The following is a 15,446-nucleotide window of genomic DNA, read 5'->3' as shown; positions in this document are numbered from 1 at the left end:
TTCCACTCTCTGCAATTATAGCTCAAATGTTTTTTACGGCAGATGACATTCAAGTTGGAGATACAAATGATACACTCTGAAGTAAGTAATATAAAACTCAAGTCTAGGAACTAAACAGATTTTCAGCTGCACAGGTTGTTCTTCCAGTTTAAATTTTTTCACAGAAAAAAAAAAATAGATCGCAGGCAAAGAAAACCAAATTCCATATAAGCATGGTTCACTGTTTATTATTTTACCTTCATCAAGGCAGGCAAAGTACAGATGCTGTACATTAAACACATATACAAGCCCCTCAAAGCACGTGGATTCCCACAGGCAAAGCACACTTGCTAAGCTCCGCTCCTCTCAGAAGCGTGTGACTGCAGCTAAATATACAAAGAGCCGTCCGCTGGTCCCACGTAGCCAACTCCAATGAGCAGGACGTCGATCAGCGTCCATATTCCCAGGCCCCCGAAGCTGAAGAGCTTGCCGAGGCCTTCTCGCCACTGGCCCAGGTAGAAGCGATCTGCTCCAAACCCACCGAGGGTGATGCTGCAACAGCAAACAGGCCTGCAATGCATCAACAGCCCCCCAACTGCCAGCTGGGGCTCAGTAACCGTGCTGACTCACATGTGTGAAAGGGCCTCAGATCAGCAGACCCTGGATGAGGACACAGCGATCATCTCACAAATGCACACCACCAAACAATCACAGGCAAGAAGACTGCTCACATGTCAACAATGAACACACATGAGCTGTAATGAAATCTAATCCTTCTCTTTTGAAGAAAATCTAGCTTGCTACTTTTTTAGGTAGCAAAAAAACCGTGCATCTGGGAGGGCAAAACACGGTTAGTCTAACAGACAGACCAGCAATGTGGAGGCTGCAGGAGCATCTCAAGGCAGTCAGCCAGCTGGCCGCCTCATCAGGTCTTGACCTTTGTCAATCAACCCATGTAAAAAAGCTCTGTGTTAGGAAAAATTGACTTTTAAGGTTCCTTCAAATTCTAACATCTAACAATATTCAGACAACTTCTCATTGTTTTTCTTTTAAAATTTTTATTATGGAAAATTCTAAAACTTACACAAGTTAAAAGAAAGCGAACAGCACCCATGTTTATCGTTGTTTAGTCACTCAGTTGTGTCTGACACTTTGTGACCCCATAGACTGTAGCCCACCAGGCTCCTCTGTCCATGGGATTCTCCAGGCAAGAATACTGGAGTGGGTGGCCATTTCCTTCTCCAGGGGATCTTCCCAACCCAGGGATCGAGCCTATATCTCCTGCATTGGTTTCTTTACCGCTGAGTCACCTGGGAAGTCCACAACCCAGCCCCAATAATTATCACCATGTACACACCCCAATTCATCACACCCTTTCCTTCCCACCCCAACCCGAGAACCATGAAGCAACTGCCAGGCATCATCACATTCAATATTCGGCAAGAAACCATGTTGAGCCCAGAGAAGAACTCTATTCTTACTGTTTAAAAGCCAGCTGTGAAATGTGTCATAGTAATTTATGTTCACAATGATGGGGAGACTGGGTGAGGGGTGTACAGAACACTCTAGCTTTGCTTTTACTTTTCTGTAAATCTAAAATGAATCCAAAATAAAAAGTTTGTTGGAAAGCAGAAAGTCAGGTGTTATTCTCAATGTGAACTACTGTGTCAAAGACGCTGGGCAATCTCACCTTCGCTATGTCTGACTTTCTGTCGTGGCCCCCTCTTTTCATTTACCAGGGGAGCCTTCCTGCCAGACAGGACCCTCCACCTTCCTAGCCAGACCCTCAAGCAGTGGTCCCCAGACAGAGGCAATACCTGGAGGTGCTACTGACTGTCACCACTGGGGTAGGGAGACTTGTAAACAACACCCAATAAATGGAGTCCGGAGAGGATGCTACACACCCTACTCTGCACAGGATGCCCCACAACCAAGAATTCTTGGCCCAAACATCCACAACGACAAGGCTGAGAATCCCACCATACAGTCCCTGGGCTCTCACCGCAAACCTCCAATAGCGGCCTACCTGCTGAATCAGGATTTAGCCAGCAGCCTACCTGCCCTTCCCTCTGGTGGGGGTGGGGAGAACTGCTACAATTGCCTTTTCAAACTGCTGAAAAGTTTAACAAATACAAGTATATTTTTATGTAAAAATTAAGTCTATAATTATGCTTGAATAGTGTATTACAGGTGATTTTCAACATTTATCTTTGTCATTTTTGTTTTTTCTAGTTTTCAATACTGAGCATGTATTATTTTTTTTATGATTTAGAAGGAAATTACTGAAAATTAAAGACAGTCATAAGTCTAGCTACTTTAAATAGTAGGCAGCACTTCACTGACTCACAGTACGCTCAGAGTGGGAAGACTGACTGGTTCTAATGAGCTCCAATGATGACTCGAGTCACCTCCAGAACATGCAGGCATCTTGGGAGGAAAGCCAGCAACAAGCCACCAAGTTCCACAAAGATAGCGGTCTGGCCACCTCAACAGCCCCCAGCAGCACAGTCCCCGTGGTTTACCCAGCCCATGGCAGGGCCTGAGGGAGCAAGAGAGGAGCGCAGAAGAGCCCAGCAGCCACAGCAAATGCCCAGTGGTGTCTCTGCTCACTGAGAACAGCGCTTACCTCAGAGCCAAGGCTGTGGACCACTTGTATCCCCCAGTCCAGTTGCAGTAGAGCATCTTTGGAAAAGTGCGGTTACCTAAGAAAGGGAAACACTCCACAATGAAACACGGGTATGAAAGTACTCTGGCAAGAGACTAAATTATAGGTGGTGGTCTTATGATTTATAATCTAAAAAGACAACTCTCTTCACAAAAATAAGTGTTCACTACCCTTGAAGGCTAAACAGAAAGCCCTAACTGTCCACGAGCACAGGCTTGTGAGGAGCACAGGTTCATGAGGACCACAGCTTGAAGAAGGTGAACCACCCTACGTGATGTCAAGGTGTGGATGATGTGGGGGTGAACGAGACAGACAAACCAGGCACCAGGAGGGGAGAAGGCCACGCAGAACCAACACATCCTATGGACGCAGGCCACAGATGGTCCAGGAGTCCTGGGACAAATGGCTGTTCAAACTGGAGAAAAACGAGACAGATAAACCAGGCACAGGGAGGGGAAAAGCCCACGCAGGACTGACACATCCCGTGGATGCAGGCCACAGATGGTCCGGGGGTCCTGGGACATCTGGCTGTTCAAACTGGAGAAAGTGAGTCTGACTCCACCTCACACCATACACCAAACCAATCCTGGGGAACTAAAGACCTAAATCTGAAAGGCCACAGTTACAACTTTTAAAAGAAAGTACAGAAAATTATCTCTGTGAATCTGGAGCAGGGAAAGGCTTTTTGCAACAAAAAAGGGCTAACTATGAAAGATGAAAAACCAACTAACTAAAATTTTAAAGTTGTGTTCAAAAGAGACCAAAAGAAAGTGGGGGAAAAAGTTAAAATTCAGGAGAGGATTTTAGGGCCATCAAAGGTTACTATCCAAAATACAAAAGAATTCATAGAAGTCTGCAAGAAAAAACAAAACTTAGGGACGAGTATTGGAGAGGATGTGGATCCTCACTAACAGCTGTGCACCACTGGCGGGAGTGTGAACAAACACAACCACCTGGAAAAGAACACATGCCAGAGAGTGCATGCCAGACACACCCCTGTACACGTGACAAGAGACACAGACAGAAGTTTAAGAGCAGCACAATTTGTAAAAAAGAAAAAAAAAAAGGTAAACAGTCCAAATACATTGGAGAGCAGAAAAACTATGATACAGTCTTACAACAGGCTATTATAAAGAAATGAAAAAGAAGAAGACAAGCTGAAGAATCTTAGAGCCATAATGATGAAAAGAAACAGGTCCCAGGAGACCATAAACAGCCTGCTACTACTTCACACAGTTCTGAGACATGCATTACTGAATAATACACCACACTGTATTCTAGCACATACATGGGACAATTATAAAAAACTTAAAGGAAGGGATTGGGATCATAAGAAACCTCAAAAGGGTATCACCCCTAAAGAAGAGGCAGGAAACACTCTGGCAGTTTCGATGGCATCAGATGCTTTGGCTGTTAACCTGGGGGAGACTCAATCACACATTATGCTCTACACCTTATACATTTTTATTTTATGAAGTACTACGTTTTAAAAGATAAGGAACTGGCATAACTAAAAGGTGCTGATAAACGTTTCTGACTACACAATTGAAACCTAATTCTCAAACGTTTGCGATGGTTCTACAAGTACGCCTGAAGAAGAGCACTCTGCCTAGAAGCTCCCTCAGCCGACTCACCCAGGCAGTGGACGTGGTCCCGCACAGTGCAGTTGGTTGGATAGCGCTGCCGAGGGCAGGACACCGCCCTGCAGTCGCTGGAGCTGAAGCACTCGTAGTCAGCCTCCGGGAGCTGCCAGCAGAACCTGCAGGTCATGTTGAGGACGAAACTCTTCTGGGATTTGAAGTCTGGATCCTACAAAGGACACAGAGCTATTCGGTCATAATCCAGCTTGTCAATATGTCACTAAAACTACACAGTTACAAGGCACAAGTGTCAAAAACACTTCTATTTATGATCTAGGAGGAAGTGGCAGACAAACAGGTACCAAGCCAATATGTATGCAAAACAAATGTATATGCCATGATCTAGGATCATAAGTATATACCCCAAAATATACACCTAAGAAAAAATACCTAGATAAATGCACATCAAATTATCAAAGGTTATCAGGATAAGATTACTTCATCACTGTTACTTTGGCTAAATTTTTAATAACACACATGCATACTTATATGACAAAGAAGAAAGGAAAAGGCACTTTATGAAGCCCCAGAGACACAAGAGAGCTGACAGGGCAGATGAGTCCCTCTGCTCAAAGTACTGTGCAGTACGTGGGAGTCGGGGCCCAGCTGGACACTCCTAGAGGAACAGCCTGCCTACCGGGTCTCAACTCTTCCTAGGAGTCCCTGAGGTCCTAAGACCCAGGGCAGTCACTGCTGTTACACTCCCAGGAGTACCTGACAGGACCCACCCAGAGGCAGCCCCAGGAGACCATCCCCATCTTAGAAAGAACCCCTTGGAGAGGTTCAGCCAGTGCTATTGTGGCCCTGAGCCTCGAAACAAGAGTCCATTTCAATTTTAAATTTGTTTTCTGCCTGTAAGAGCACCCCATGTGCTTATATGTTACACATTTGGAAATTACAGGAAAACTGGTAACCTCTCCAGAGAGAAGCACTGTCTAACCTTCTTTCATTTTTGCTTCCTGTGATACAGTTTTACATTCATGGAATTATACTGAAAACATTTTGTATCCTTTCACCACCACTTGATATTATGCTATAAAACATACTTTTCAAAACTGTATTTAAATGGTAACACAATCACCTCTGGAAGTATCATATTTACTAATTTTTTTTTTATTAATGCAAAAACCACTTATAAGGGCAGTATTCACGAGTAAGGCACTGCTTGATTTAAACATTATTATTGTAAATGTCTGCATATTTCTAGTGATCCATCTGTAACACACGTTTCTCAACCTGTTTTTTTGCAACACTGGGCAGACAGTGTACATGGTACAAACTCTGGGAGACAAGAAGAGAGTAAAGAGATGGCTGGCCCTGCCGGGCCCTCAGCACTGAGCACAGCTCATCCATGCTGGTCTTCCAGGGAGTCTGTTCTATGCATGGGCACGCTTACGACAGATATGCTTCTTCTTTTTCTAATTTAATGTTCCCACTGATAATTACTTTCACTTAATTCTGAGGTATCAGTAAACATCTCTGGAGCTGCCTAGTTCTCAACAGCTGCAATGTATTTATTTCACTACACAGTGAGCTGCAAAGTGAACTGCTCTTTCTTGGACATTCAGCTTGCTTCCAACCTTGCTGGGTGAACAATGCAGCTAAGAATATTCTTAGGCATACTTATGTGTATCAATGTGCAGTAAGTAACACCTGTTAGATGAATTCCTAGATATGGAACTGCCAGGTCAAAGCTTACATGCATCTGTACGTTTCAGAAAGAAAGAAAGTGAGGTCACTCAGTCGTGTCCAACTCTTTGCGACCCCATGGACTGTAGCCTACCAGGCTCCTCCATCCATGGAATTTTCAAGGCAAGAGTACTGGAGGGGGTTGTCATTTCCTTCTCCAGGGGATCTTCCTGATTCAGGGATAGAACCCGGATCTCCCACATTGCAGGCAGATGCTTTACCTTCTGAGTCACCAGGGAAGCCCACAGGTTTCAGAGATGAGACAAACTGTCTACCACAGGCTGACTAATCCACACATCTACTGACAAGACACAGCAATGTTTGTCTCTTACACCTTCAAGAAAAGTGTTATCAAACTCTGTTTTGCCAATCTGACAGGTTAAAAAAATGCATTAATTTGTATTAAACTATGAGAAAATTAAGCACCTTTCAAATACAAGTTGAAAGTCCACCTGTATTTCCTTTGCTACGAACCATGTACTCATGCTCTAGCACCATTTTTCTACAGGACTGTCGTCTTTTTCTCATTGGCTTTTTGGATGTATTGATATATTATAGGTATTAGTATATTATTTGTCACGTGTGTTAAAAAAAACTTTTTCATCGTTTGTCATTTATCTCTGGCCTTTACGCTTTTTAAGGTCATGCAGAAACCCCTCACCTTTAGTAGTCAAATGTATAAATTCTTTCTTGTATAACTTTTAAACTTTATTTCATACTTAGAAAAATATTTCCCACTTTGAGATGATAACAGAACTCTCACGCTTTCTCTGGTACTTTGAGGTTTCATCTTCTCACGTAAAGTCTGGCATCTATCTGGAATTTACTTTGGACAAAATAGGGATTCTACTTTTTTTCCATGGGCACCTGGGCACCCTAGCATTCACTAAGTCCACTTTCACACCACAAAAAACTGCAGACCCCAACAAGAGCTCATATGTGGTAAATACCTTTCCCTCTGTGACACAACTGTCATTACTGAGAATACAGAACCTACCTAAAGGAATTAAACTTGCCTCACTTACACTAGCAGACTAAGCTCTCCTCCAAGTAACAGAAACAAAAACCATTTCTGTCAAGCACATCTCCAGCTGATGTCAGCTGGGCTGGCAGTTTCCATTACAGCTGGATTTCTGCACTTACTTCTATTTATATACATTATAAAACAATTGCTTTGACTAGTGTAATCCAGGTGAGATTCCCTTGGCCTGAGTCCCTATGAGTGCACATGAGAAGGATGAGAAGAGTTTATTTCCTTCTATTAATCTGAAGTTCAACATAAGGTGAGGGGAGGGAAGGGGGTGAATGCAACAGGCGAGAGGACGAATACTTGCGTATACACCTGCAATGGTCTTAAACACCAAGGGAAGAATACGGGGCCGGCCCCAAGTCACAGCCGCAGCACTCCTGGGACCCGCGGCTCCTGACAGCCAACTGTTTGACTGCTCTTCGTTTCTAAGAAGAAACACCACCAGATGCTCTTGAGATTACCTTCAAAAGCCACTTCTGGGGGCCAGGCACCTGCTACTGTACAGGATTTGTGATGACTGGCTAGTCACGAAGCAGGTGAGATGAAAGCACTTGAGGTGTGAAGAGGGAAAGAGTGCTTCCAGGGCGTGTCTCAGCCAAGGGTTAAGGACGGACCAGGGACAGGATCAGCTAGGAAAGTCCCTCCCTAAGTTTTGTCATTTCTCTACCTTTGTCATTTCTCCTGTCCTCTGCTATTTTCTGAAAAATGAAACCACCTGTTTTTTTGGATCACCTAAAGGAGGAAGAAATTGAAAACTAAGTTTCACTCAGGAACCAGTTGTGAGAGATAAATGTCCAAGACACTAAGGCAAACAAAGTAGGCTCATTCTGGGAAAAGCTCCCCTAAGCCATCAGGGTTTTCTCATTTTCCACAAGGTACCTACTATGTGCCAGACTTACGAAGCATGTGATTTCAAAAGCCATCAAACAGGTTTTGTTATTAGGTGAGTAGGGAGAAAATTCTATTTAAGATGAAGCAACCAAGACTAACTGATTATCCTAGGGCAGTCATGAAGACTACCTGCCAACTAGCTCAGTTTTCCAGCGCACTTTCAAGAGCAACACTGATACACGAAAATGACAAATACTGAAGTTTACCAACACTACATCCAGATGCTGAGGCCACATAAAATTTCATGCCCCCTTGGAGTGAAGCCTCCCTCAGGCCCTCTCCTGATACTGGACTTCAGGAGAAACAGAAAGAGCCTGGGTGGAGGGGAGGGCAGAAACTTTCTAATCTAGCCCTCTCCAGACCAGGCTCCAAAGGACAGATGCGGAAAGATATCTTGTTCAAGTGAGAATCACTGGGTCAATGGAAACCCGCTAAAGAGAACATGACCTAGAATCTGTGTTTTCTTGACCACCTCCCACAACAAGGGCTCCACAGAAACACTTTAGGAAAAGTTGCTCTAGGTCCATCTCCTGATTAAACAGGAGACAGAGGAATAAATCTCAGAGCTGGCCTTGGCAAGGCCAGGAGTAGACACTGCTTTGTTATTCATTTCTACTCTCTGTCTTGCCCAGATGCTGGGACTACAATGAATTGTGCAGTAATTTCCCTGGTCCAACCATTCAAGAATGCACATATGTGAATCTCCCTGACCTGGTCACACTCAGCAGGTGTAGGGCTGCCTCCAGGAACCGAGCTCTGAAGCAGGTGTCCTGAGAGCTGTAAACATATTAGAGACAGGCTGCAGTGTGACAACTCTAGCAGGGTCATTGCTGATGCACAACAGTGGGTGCCCTTGAGCCTGTTCTATGCCCTACTTGTTATAAGCAGTCTGACAATTACTTCAGTTTAGTCTTATGTCAGAAAATTGCTATCTGAATCCTTACACCAAACCTTGCTAGGAGACAAAAGTTTCATCTGATAAAGTGGACTTTACTCCTCAAATCTTACTTTTAAAATGTAGAGCACTTTCTCAATTTTCCCCATGTTCGCGTCTAAACTCTATTTATAACTCAAGCTTTACAGTGAGTTTAAGAATTCGTAAGTACTTACAACACAGGTAACAGAAGGTTTGACTGTGCAGTCAAAAGTGACAGGCTTCCCATAGACACAGGAAAAATTGGTCTTGCAATCTATACAGTCTGCAGGAAGTCTGCTACACAGGCCATTGCTCGGACATTTCATCACATAAGGTGGGATATCGGTACTTTCTGCAAGGGGCGAGAGAGAAGCTTATTCTCTTAGAATATGGATTAGAATAACAGATAAAAGCAATTTTCCAAGGTTAAGGAACACAATCATGAGCATAATATACATATATGGTTCTAGTAATAAATTAGGACTGCAAAAAGTTTATTGTGTTACAAGATGAAAAAACAAAGGCTTATAGATGATAAAGTTTGTTCAAGATCACAGAGGGAGGGTAGAACTGGAATCAGAATCCAAATTTCTCCGTTTCCAATCCACTGTGCTTTTCACTTGAATTCACTAATTTTTAAGTGAAGCCACTGACCCTCTAACACAATCAGTACAACAAGGAACCACCCCCAGAAGATATACTGTCATTGTTACACAATGGTACTTCCACAAGCCACAATCTGCAAGGAATATTCAGTTTTACACTACCAAAGAACAAACAGTTCTTAATATTAGCAACTTATTCAGTGGGTTAAAGTTCTTTTTTTCCAGCCAACCTACCCAGGAGTATAATATATTACTATGAGTTAAGAGATTACCAAAACTGTAAACACTATTCTCAGGAAGGAAGAAAAGCTCTCAAAAAACGTCTGAAAGAGTCAAAAATTCTTGTGCTTTCTCTATAAAATAATCTATGTTTTAAACACAAGTATGTTGATGTCTTTTAGCAGACTTTAATAGAAGGAATAATATATGGATGCTAATTTCACTTCACTGAAATAATGGAACTCTACAGGGATGAAACTACAGAGAACAAGGTTTCGTTCAGCAAAGCACATTGACACTCATTTAAAACTGGTCCTACTTAAAGTCACTATTAAGTGGGCAATTATGCAAAATATCAGAGTACATCATGCAAAATGCCGGGCTGGATGAAGCACAAGCTGAAATCAAGATTGCCGGGAGAAATATCAATAACCTCAGATTCTCAGATGACACCACTCTTATGGCAGAAAGCAAAGATGAACTAAAAAGCCTCTTGTTGAAAGTTAAAGAGGAGAGTGAAAAACCTGGCTTAAAACTCAACATTCAAAAAACGAAGGTCATGGCATCTGGGTCACTTCATGGCAAACAGATGAGGAAACAATGGAAAACAGTGAGAGACTTTATCCTGGGAAGCTCCGAAATCACTACAGATGGTAACTGCAGCCATGAAATTAAAAGACGCTTGCTCCTTAGAAGAAAAGCTATGACCAACCTACACAGCATATCAAAAAGCAGAGACATTACTTTGCCAACAAAGGTCTGTCTAGCCAAAGGTATGGTTTTTCCAGTAGTCACGTATGGATGTGAGAGTTGGACTATAAAGAAAGCTGAGCGCGGAAGAATTGTTGCTTTTGAACTATGGTACTGGATAAGACTCTTGAGAGTCCCTTGGACTGCAAGGAGATCCAACCAGTCAATCCTAAAGGAAATCAACGCTTAATATTCATTGGAAGGACTGATGCTGAAGCTGAAACTCCAATACTTTGGCCACCTGATGCGAAGAACTGACTCACTGGAAAAGATCCTGATGCTGGGAAAGATTGAAGGCAGGAGGAGAAGAGGATGACAGAGGATGCCATCACTGACTCGATGGACATAAGTTTGAGCAAGCTCTGGGAGTTGGTGATGGACAGGGAAGCCTGGCATGCTGCAGTCCATGGGGTCAGAGTTGGACACGACTGAGCAACTGAACTGAACTGATGCAAAATATCACTTTTTCCTTTATTGTTTTGTTCCTATTACTACTGAGGCTGGAGGATGGACACTTAGAATCACAAAACCAAAATGTCTCTGAAGCCTGAAAGGTTGGTAATTTGCTCCAGCTTCCAGCGGCATCACCAAACTTAAAGCCAAGTCTCAACCAGTCCCTTTGGGATTTCCCGCACCCCCACCATCCCCTCCCCTCCCTGCCCCATTTCACACAGCCCTTTTAAGGGGGTGCCTTTTAATACTCAACATCAGGATCAGGGTCAAGAGGCACAAGAAATTTTCTGAAGAGAAAGGAACATTGGTTGAAGGTAATCTGTGACAGGCAAAGGAGAAAAGGAAAGATATAAACATCTGAATGCAGAGTTCCAAAGAATAGCAAGAGGAAATACGAAAGCCTTCTTCAGCGATCAATGCAAAGAAATAGAGGAAAACAACAGAATGGGAAAGACTAGGGATCTTTTCAAGAAAATCAGAGATACCAAAGGAACATTTCATGCAAAGATGGGCTCGATAAAGGACAGAAATGGTATGGACCTAACAGAAGCAGAAGATATTAAGAAGAGGTGGCAAGAATACACAGAAGAACTGTACAAAAAAGATCTTCATGACCCAGATAATCACGATGGTGTGATCACTGACCTAGAGCTAGACGTCCTGGAATGTGAAGTCAAGTGGGCCTTAGAAAGCATCACTATGAACAAAGCTAGTGGAGGTGATGGAATTCCAGTTAAGCTATTCCAAATCCTGAAAGATGATGCTGTGAAAGTGCTGCACTCAATAGGCCAGCAAATTTGGAAAACAGCAGTGGCCACAGGACTGGAAAAGGTGAGTTTTCATTCCAATCCCTAAGAAAGGCGATGCCAAAGAATGCTCAAACTACCGCACAACTGCACTCATCTCACACGCTAGTAAAGTAATGCTCAAAATTCTCCAAGCCAGGCTTCAGAAATATGTGAACCGTGAACTTCCTGATGTTCAAGCTGGTTTTAGAAAAGGCAGAGGAACCAGAGATCAAATTGCCAACATCCGCTGGATCATGGAAAAAGCAAGAGAGTTCCAGAAAAACATCTATTTCTGCTTTTCTGACTATGCCAAAGCCTTTGACTGTGTGGATCACAATAAACTGTGGAAAATTCTGAAAGAGATGGGAATACCAGACCACCTGATCTGCCTCTTGAGAAATTTGTATGCAGGTCAGGAAGCAACAGTTAGAACTGGACATGGAACAACAGACTGGTTCCAAATAGGAAAAGGAGTTCGTCAAGGCTGTATATTGTCACCCTGTTTATTTAACTTCTATGCAGAGTACATCATGAGAAACACTGGACTGGAAGAAACACAAGCTGGAATCAAGATTGCTGGGAGAAATATCAATAACCTCAGATATGCAGATGACAAGACCCTTATGGCAGAAAGTGAAGAGGAACTAAAAAGCCTCTTGATGAAAGTGAAAGCTCAACATTCAGAAAACGAAGATCATGGCATCCGGTCCCATCACTTTATGGGAAATAGATGGGGAAACAGTGGAAACAGTGTCAGACTTTATTTTTCTGGGTTCCAAAATTACTACAGATGGTGACTGCAGCCATGAAATTAAAAGACGCTTACTCCTTGGAAGGAAAGTTATGACCAACCTAGATAGCATATTCAAAAGCAGAGACATTACTTTGCCAACAAAGATCCGTCTAGTCAAGGCTATGGTTTTTCCTGTGGTCATGTATGGATGTGAGAGTTGGACTGTGAAGAAGGCTGAGTGCCGAAGAATTGATGCTTTTGAACTGTGGTGTTGGAGAAGACTCGAGAGTCCCTTGGACTGCAAGGAGATCCAAGCAGTCCATTCTGAAGGAGATCAGCCCTGGGATTTCTTTGGAAGGAATGATGCTAAAGCTGAGACTCCAGTACTTTGGCCACCTGATGTGAAGAGCTGACTCACTGGAAAAGACTCTGATGCTGGGAGGGATTGGGGATAGGAGAAGAAGGGGACGACAGAGGATGAGATGGCTGGATGGCATCACTGACTTGAGGGATGTGAGTCTGAGTGAACTGCGGGAGTTGGTGATGGACAGGGAGGCCTGGTGTGCTGCGATTCATGGGGCCGCAAAGAGTCGGACACGACTGAGCGACTGATCTATCTGATCTGATCTGAATCTTCATGGGTGAGGTGAAAAAATACTAGAAATAAAAGAGATGTGAATGAGGAGCCTGGGACTGGAAAGAGATGAAGCAGGAATGTAGAAATGTATTGAAATACCGAGGCTGTCTACAGAAAAGGTCTGTGCATCTGTCTTTAGTTCACATAACCTAAAATGCAATCAATAAAATGTTCAAAACATGGAAAGTGAAACTCGCTCAGTCGTGTCCGACTCTTTTCGCGATCCCACGGACTGTAGCCCGCCAAGCTCCTCTGTCCATGGGATTCTCCGGGCAAGAATACTGGTGTGGGTTGCCATTCCCTTCTCCAGGGAATCTTCCCGACCCAAGGATTGATCCCGGGTCTCCTGCATTGCAGGCAGACTCTTTATCATCTGAACCACCAGGGAAATGATTTCATATTCTACAGGAAATGTTCACCAAAAAGGGAGAGACCACTAGATATAAACACACACATTTACGAGCACGGAAAACGCCCGGTACCTGCCGCCCTGGGCACCGCTGTGAAGGTCCGTGTGGGGCCCGGGTCCTTGATGGCCTGCGGCAGTGGCTGCGAGGGCTCCTCGCTGAAGGACCCTGCGACCGGAGAGACGGAGACCTCAGGCGGTGCGGCTGCGCTCCAGGCTTCAGCTGCCTGGGCAAACCTGGAGGCCTGATCGCCCACGAACTGAAGGGGAAACCCAACGAGGTCGACATTCGTCCCGGTCTGCGAGCACCTGGGACCAAGCGCGGGGCCGGGACACAGCCCCACGCCTCCGGCCGAGACCCCGGGCCCTCCCATTCCAGGCTCGCGGCTTCGGGTCCCTGAGCTAGCCGAGGGGCGGAGGCAAACCGTGCCGGACTCGGCCGCAGCGACCCGCGCCCTCCTCCCGCACTCTGCCTCCGCCTGCGGTCCCGGGGCCCCCAGCCCTCAACTCACCGCCGCCCGACAGGATGTAGAACTGTGAGAGGAACAGCACCACACGACACAGTCGGCAAAGAGGCCGCAGCAAGACCACCGCAGCCGCCATCTTGCCGGCGCGCTCTCTTCCGGCCGCGCGGGGACGCGCGAGGGGCGGGGCGCCGGCGCGCGCCGAGGGGGCGGGTCCGGACGGGGCCACAGCGCCGGCGCAGGCGCGGCAGCCCTGCGGGTGTTCCCCGTGCTCAGCCGGCTAAGGCTGCCAGGTACCCACCTCCACCGCCCCTCAACCCCCCTACCCCCCCATCCCCCCACCCCCGCCCCATCCCACCCCCGGCGCCGCCTGCCCCTGGACTAAGAGGCTCACCTTTCTCCCTTGTGTCTCAGCTGGTAAAGAATCTGCCCGCAATGCAGGAGACCTGGGTTCGACCCCTGAGTTAGGAAGATGCCCTGGAGAAGGGAAAGGCTACCCACTCCAGTGTTCTAGCCTGGAGAATTCCATGTATTGTCCGTGGGGTCGCAAAGAGTCGGACAAGACTGAGCGACTTTTACTTCACTTTCTCCTTCCTGAGGGATTGAGGGCAGAGGCTGGCAAGTTTGGGAAGTTGGCCACTGTTTACTTGTGACTGGATCTGTACGTTTAGTGACAAACAAAAACTGCTGCTGTGCGCTCGGCACCGTGCAGAGATCTGACGAAGTTACGGTTAGTCTGACTGAAAAGGCGCTTGTGTACAGATGCGGCCCAGACTGCTCGGGAAGGACTCCAGGTGTGCCCGGGGGACCCGAGGCCCCACTCCGCACCACCCCGGGGCCCGGCCAGCGTCCCGCCCCGAAGTCTAGCCAGTCCCTAAGACACTCCTCGAGGACAGAGAGAATGCCTGGTGGCGCACGTCTCCGGCCCCCAGACCGTCTGGAGGAGGCCCAGCTCCGGAAGGGAGGTGCTCGCAGGCCGCGGCCCCCTGAGGCCCACACGGCAACCCACACGTGTTCCTGCCGCAGCATCCTTCGTCCTGGGCCACGCATAGGCCTCCCTCTTCGCCTCCATCCTCCACAAGACCGTCCGGGTGGGTAGTCCTCTCACACCCCTTCCCTCACAAGTACATTTGGTGAATAAAGAAATCTATCGAATAGTTCTTGGCTTCAATAAAAGTTGTAACTTAAAAAGTTACATTACACAACCTGCAGCTTCTAGCATCGCACAGGTGTGACCCTTGAACCACCTCGGGGAGAGGGGTGCAGGGGGAAACTCACATATAACTTAGAGCAGGCCCTCCAAGTCTGGTTCTTCCACCTGTCGCGGGTAGGATCCTGTATACTCTAGTATTTACTATTGAAAAAGTGTGTTAGTTGCTCAATCGTGTCCGACTCTTTGCGACCCCACGAACGGTAGCTGCCAGGCTCCTCTGTCCGTGGGATTTCCCAAGCAAGAATACTGGAGCGGGTTGCCATGCCGTTCTCCAGGGGGTCTTCCCAACCCAGGGATCCAACCCACATCTCCTGCGTCCCAGGTGGGTTCTTTACCGCTGAGCCACCAGGGAAGCCTACTATTGAAAA

The 15,446-nt window shown here is 45.9% G+C and overlaps 1 protein-coding gene across 4 annotated transcripts; it reads right to left on the bottom strand.

Annotated features, from left to right (window-relative positions):
* Positions 1 to 211: 211 nt before the first annotated feature.
* On the bottom strand, positions 212 to 14,070 carry TM2D3 (TM2 domain containing 3). Of its 4 annotated transcripts, none has more exons than XM_070358488.1 (6): positions 13,914 to 14,070; positions 13,478 to 13,570; positions 9,005 to 9,162; positions 4,279 to 4,453; positions 2,606 to 2,681; positions 212 to 549 (listed from the first exon to the last, which is right to left on the bottom strand). In XM_070358488.1, the coding sequence occupies exons 1-6, from the start codon at positions 14,002 to 14,004 to the stop codon at positions 366 to 368; spliced, it is 777 nt and encodes a 258-aa protein (XP_070214589.1). In that variant the 5' UTR covers positions 14,005 to 14,070; the 3' UTR covers positions 212 to 365. The 4 variants fall into 4 exon arrangements, with proteins under 4 accessions (XP_070214589.1, XP_070214590.1, XP_070214591.1 ...); XM_070358489.1 differs by having other exon boundaries at positions 212 to 531; XM_070358490.1 differs by lacking the exon at positions 13,478 to 13,570 and having other exon boundaries at positions 13,914 to 14,043.
* Positions 14,071 to 15,446: the final 1,376 nt, after the last annotated feature.

Source organism: Bos mutus, chromosome 21, assembly GCF_027580195.1.
Source record: "Bos mutus isolate GX-2022 chromosome 21, NWIPB_WYAK_1.1, whole genome shotgun sequence".
Lineage (NCBI taxonomy): Eukaryota > Metazoa > Chordata > Mammalia > Artiodactyla > Bovidae > Bos > Bos mutus.
The sequence above is the reverse complement of the archived record's forward strand: the minus strand, read 5'-3'. Positions and strand labels throughout refer to the sequence as shown.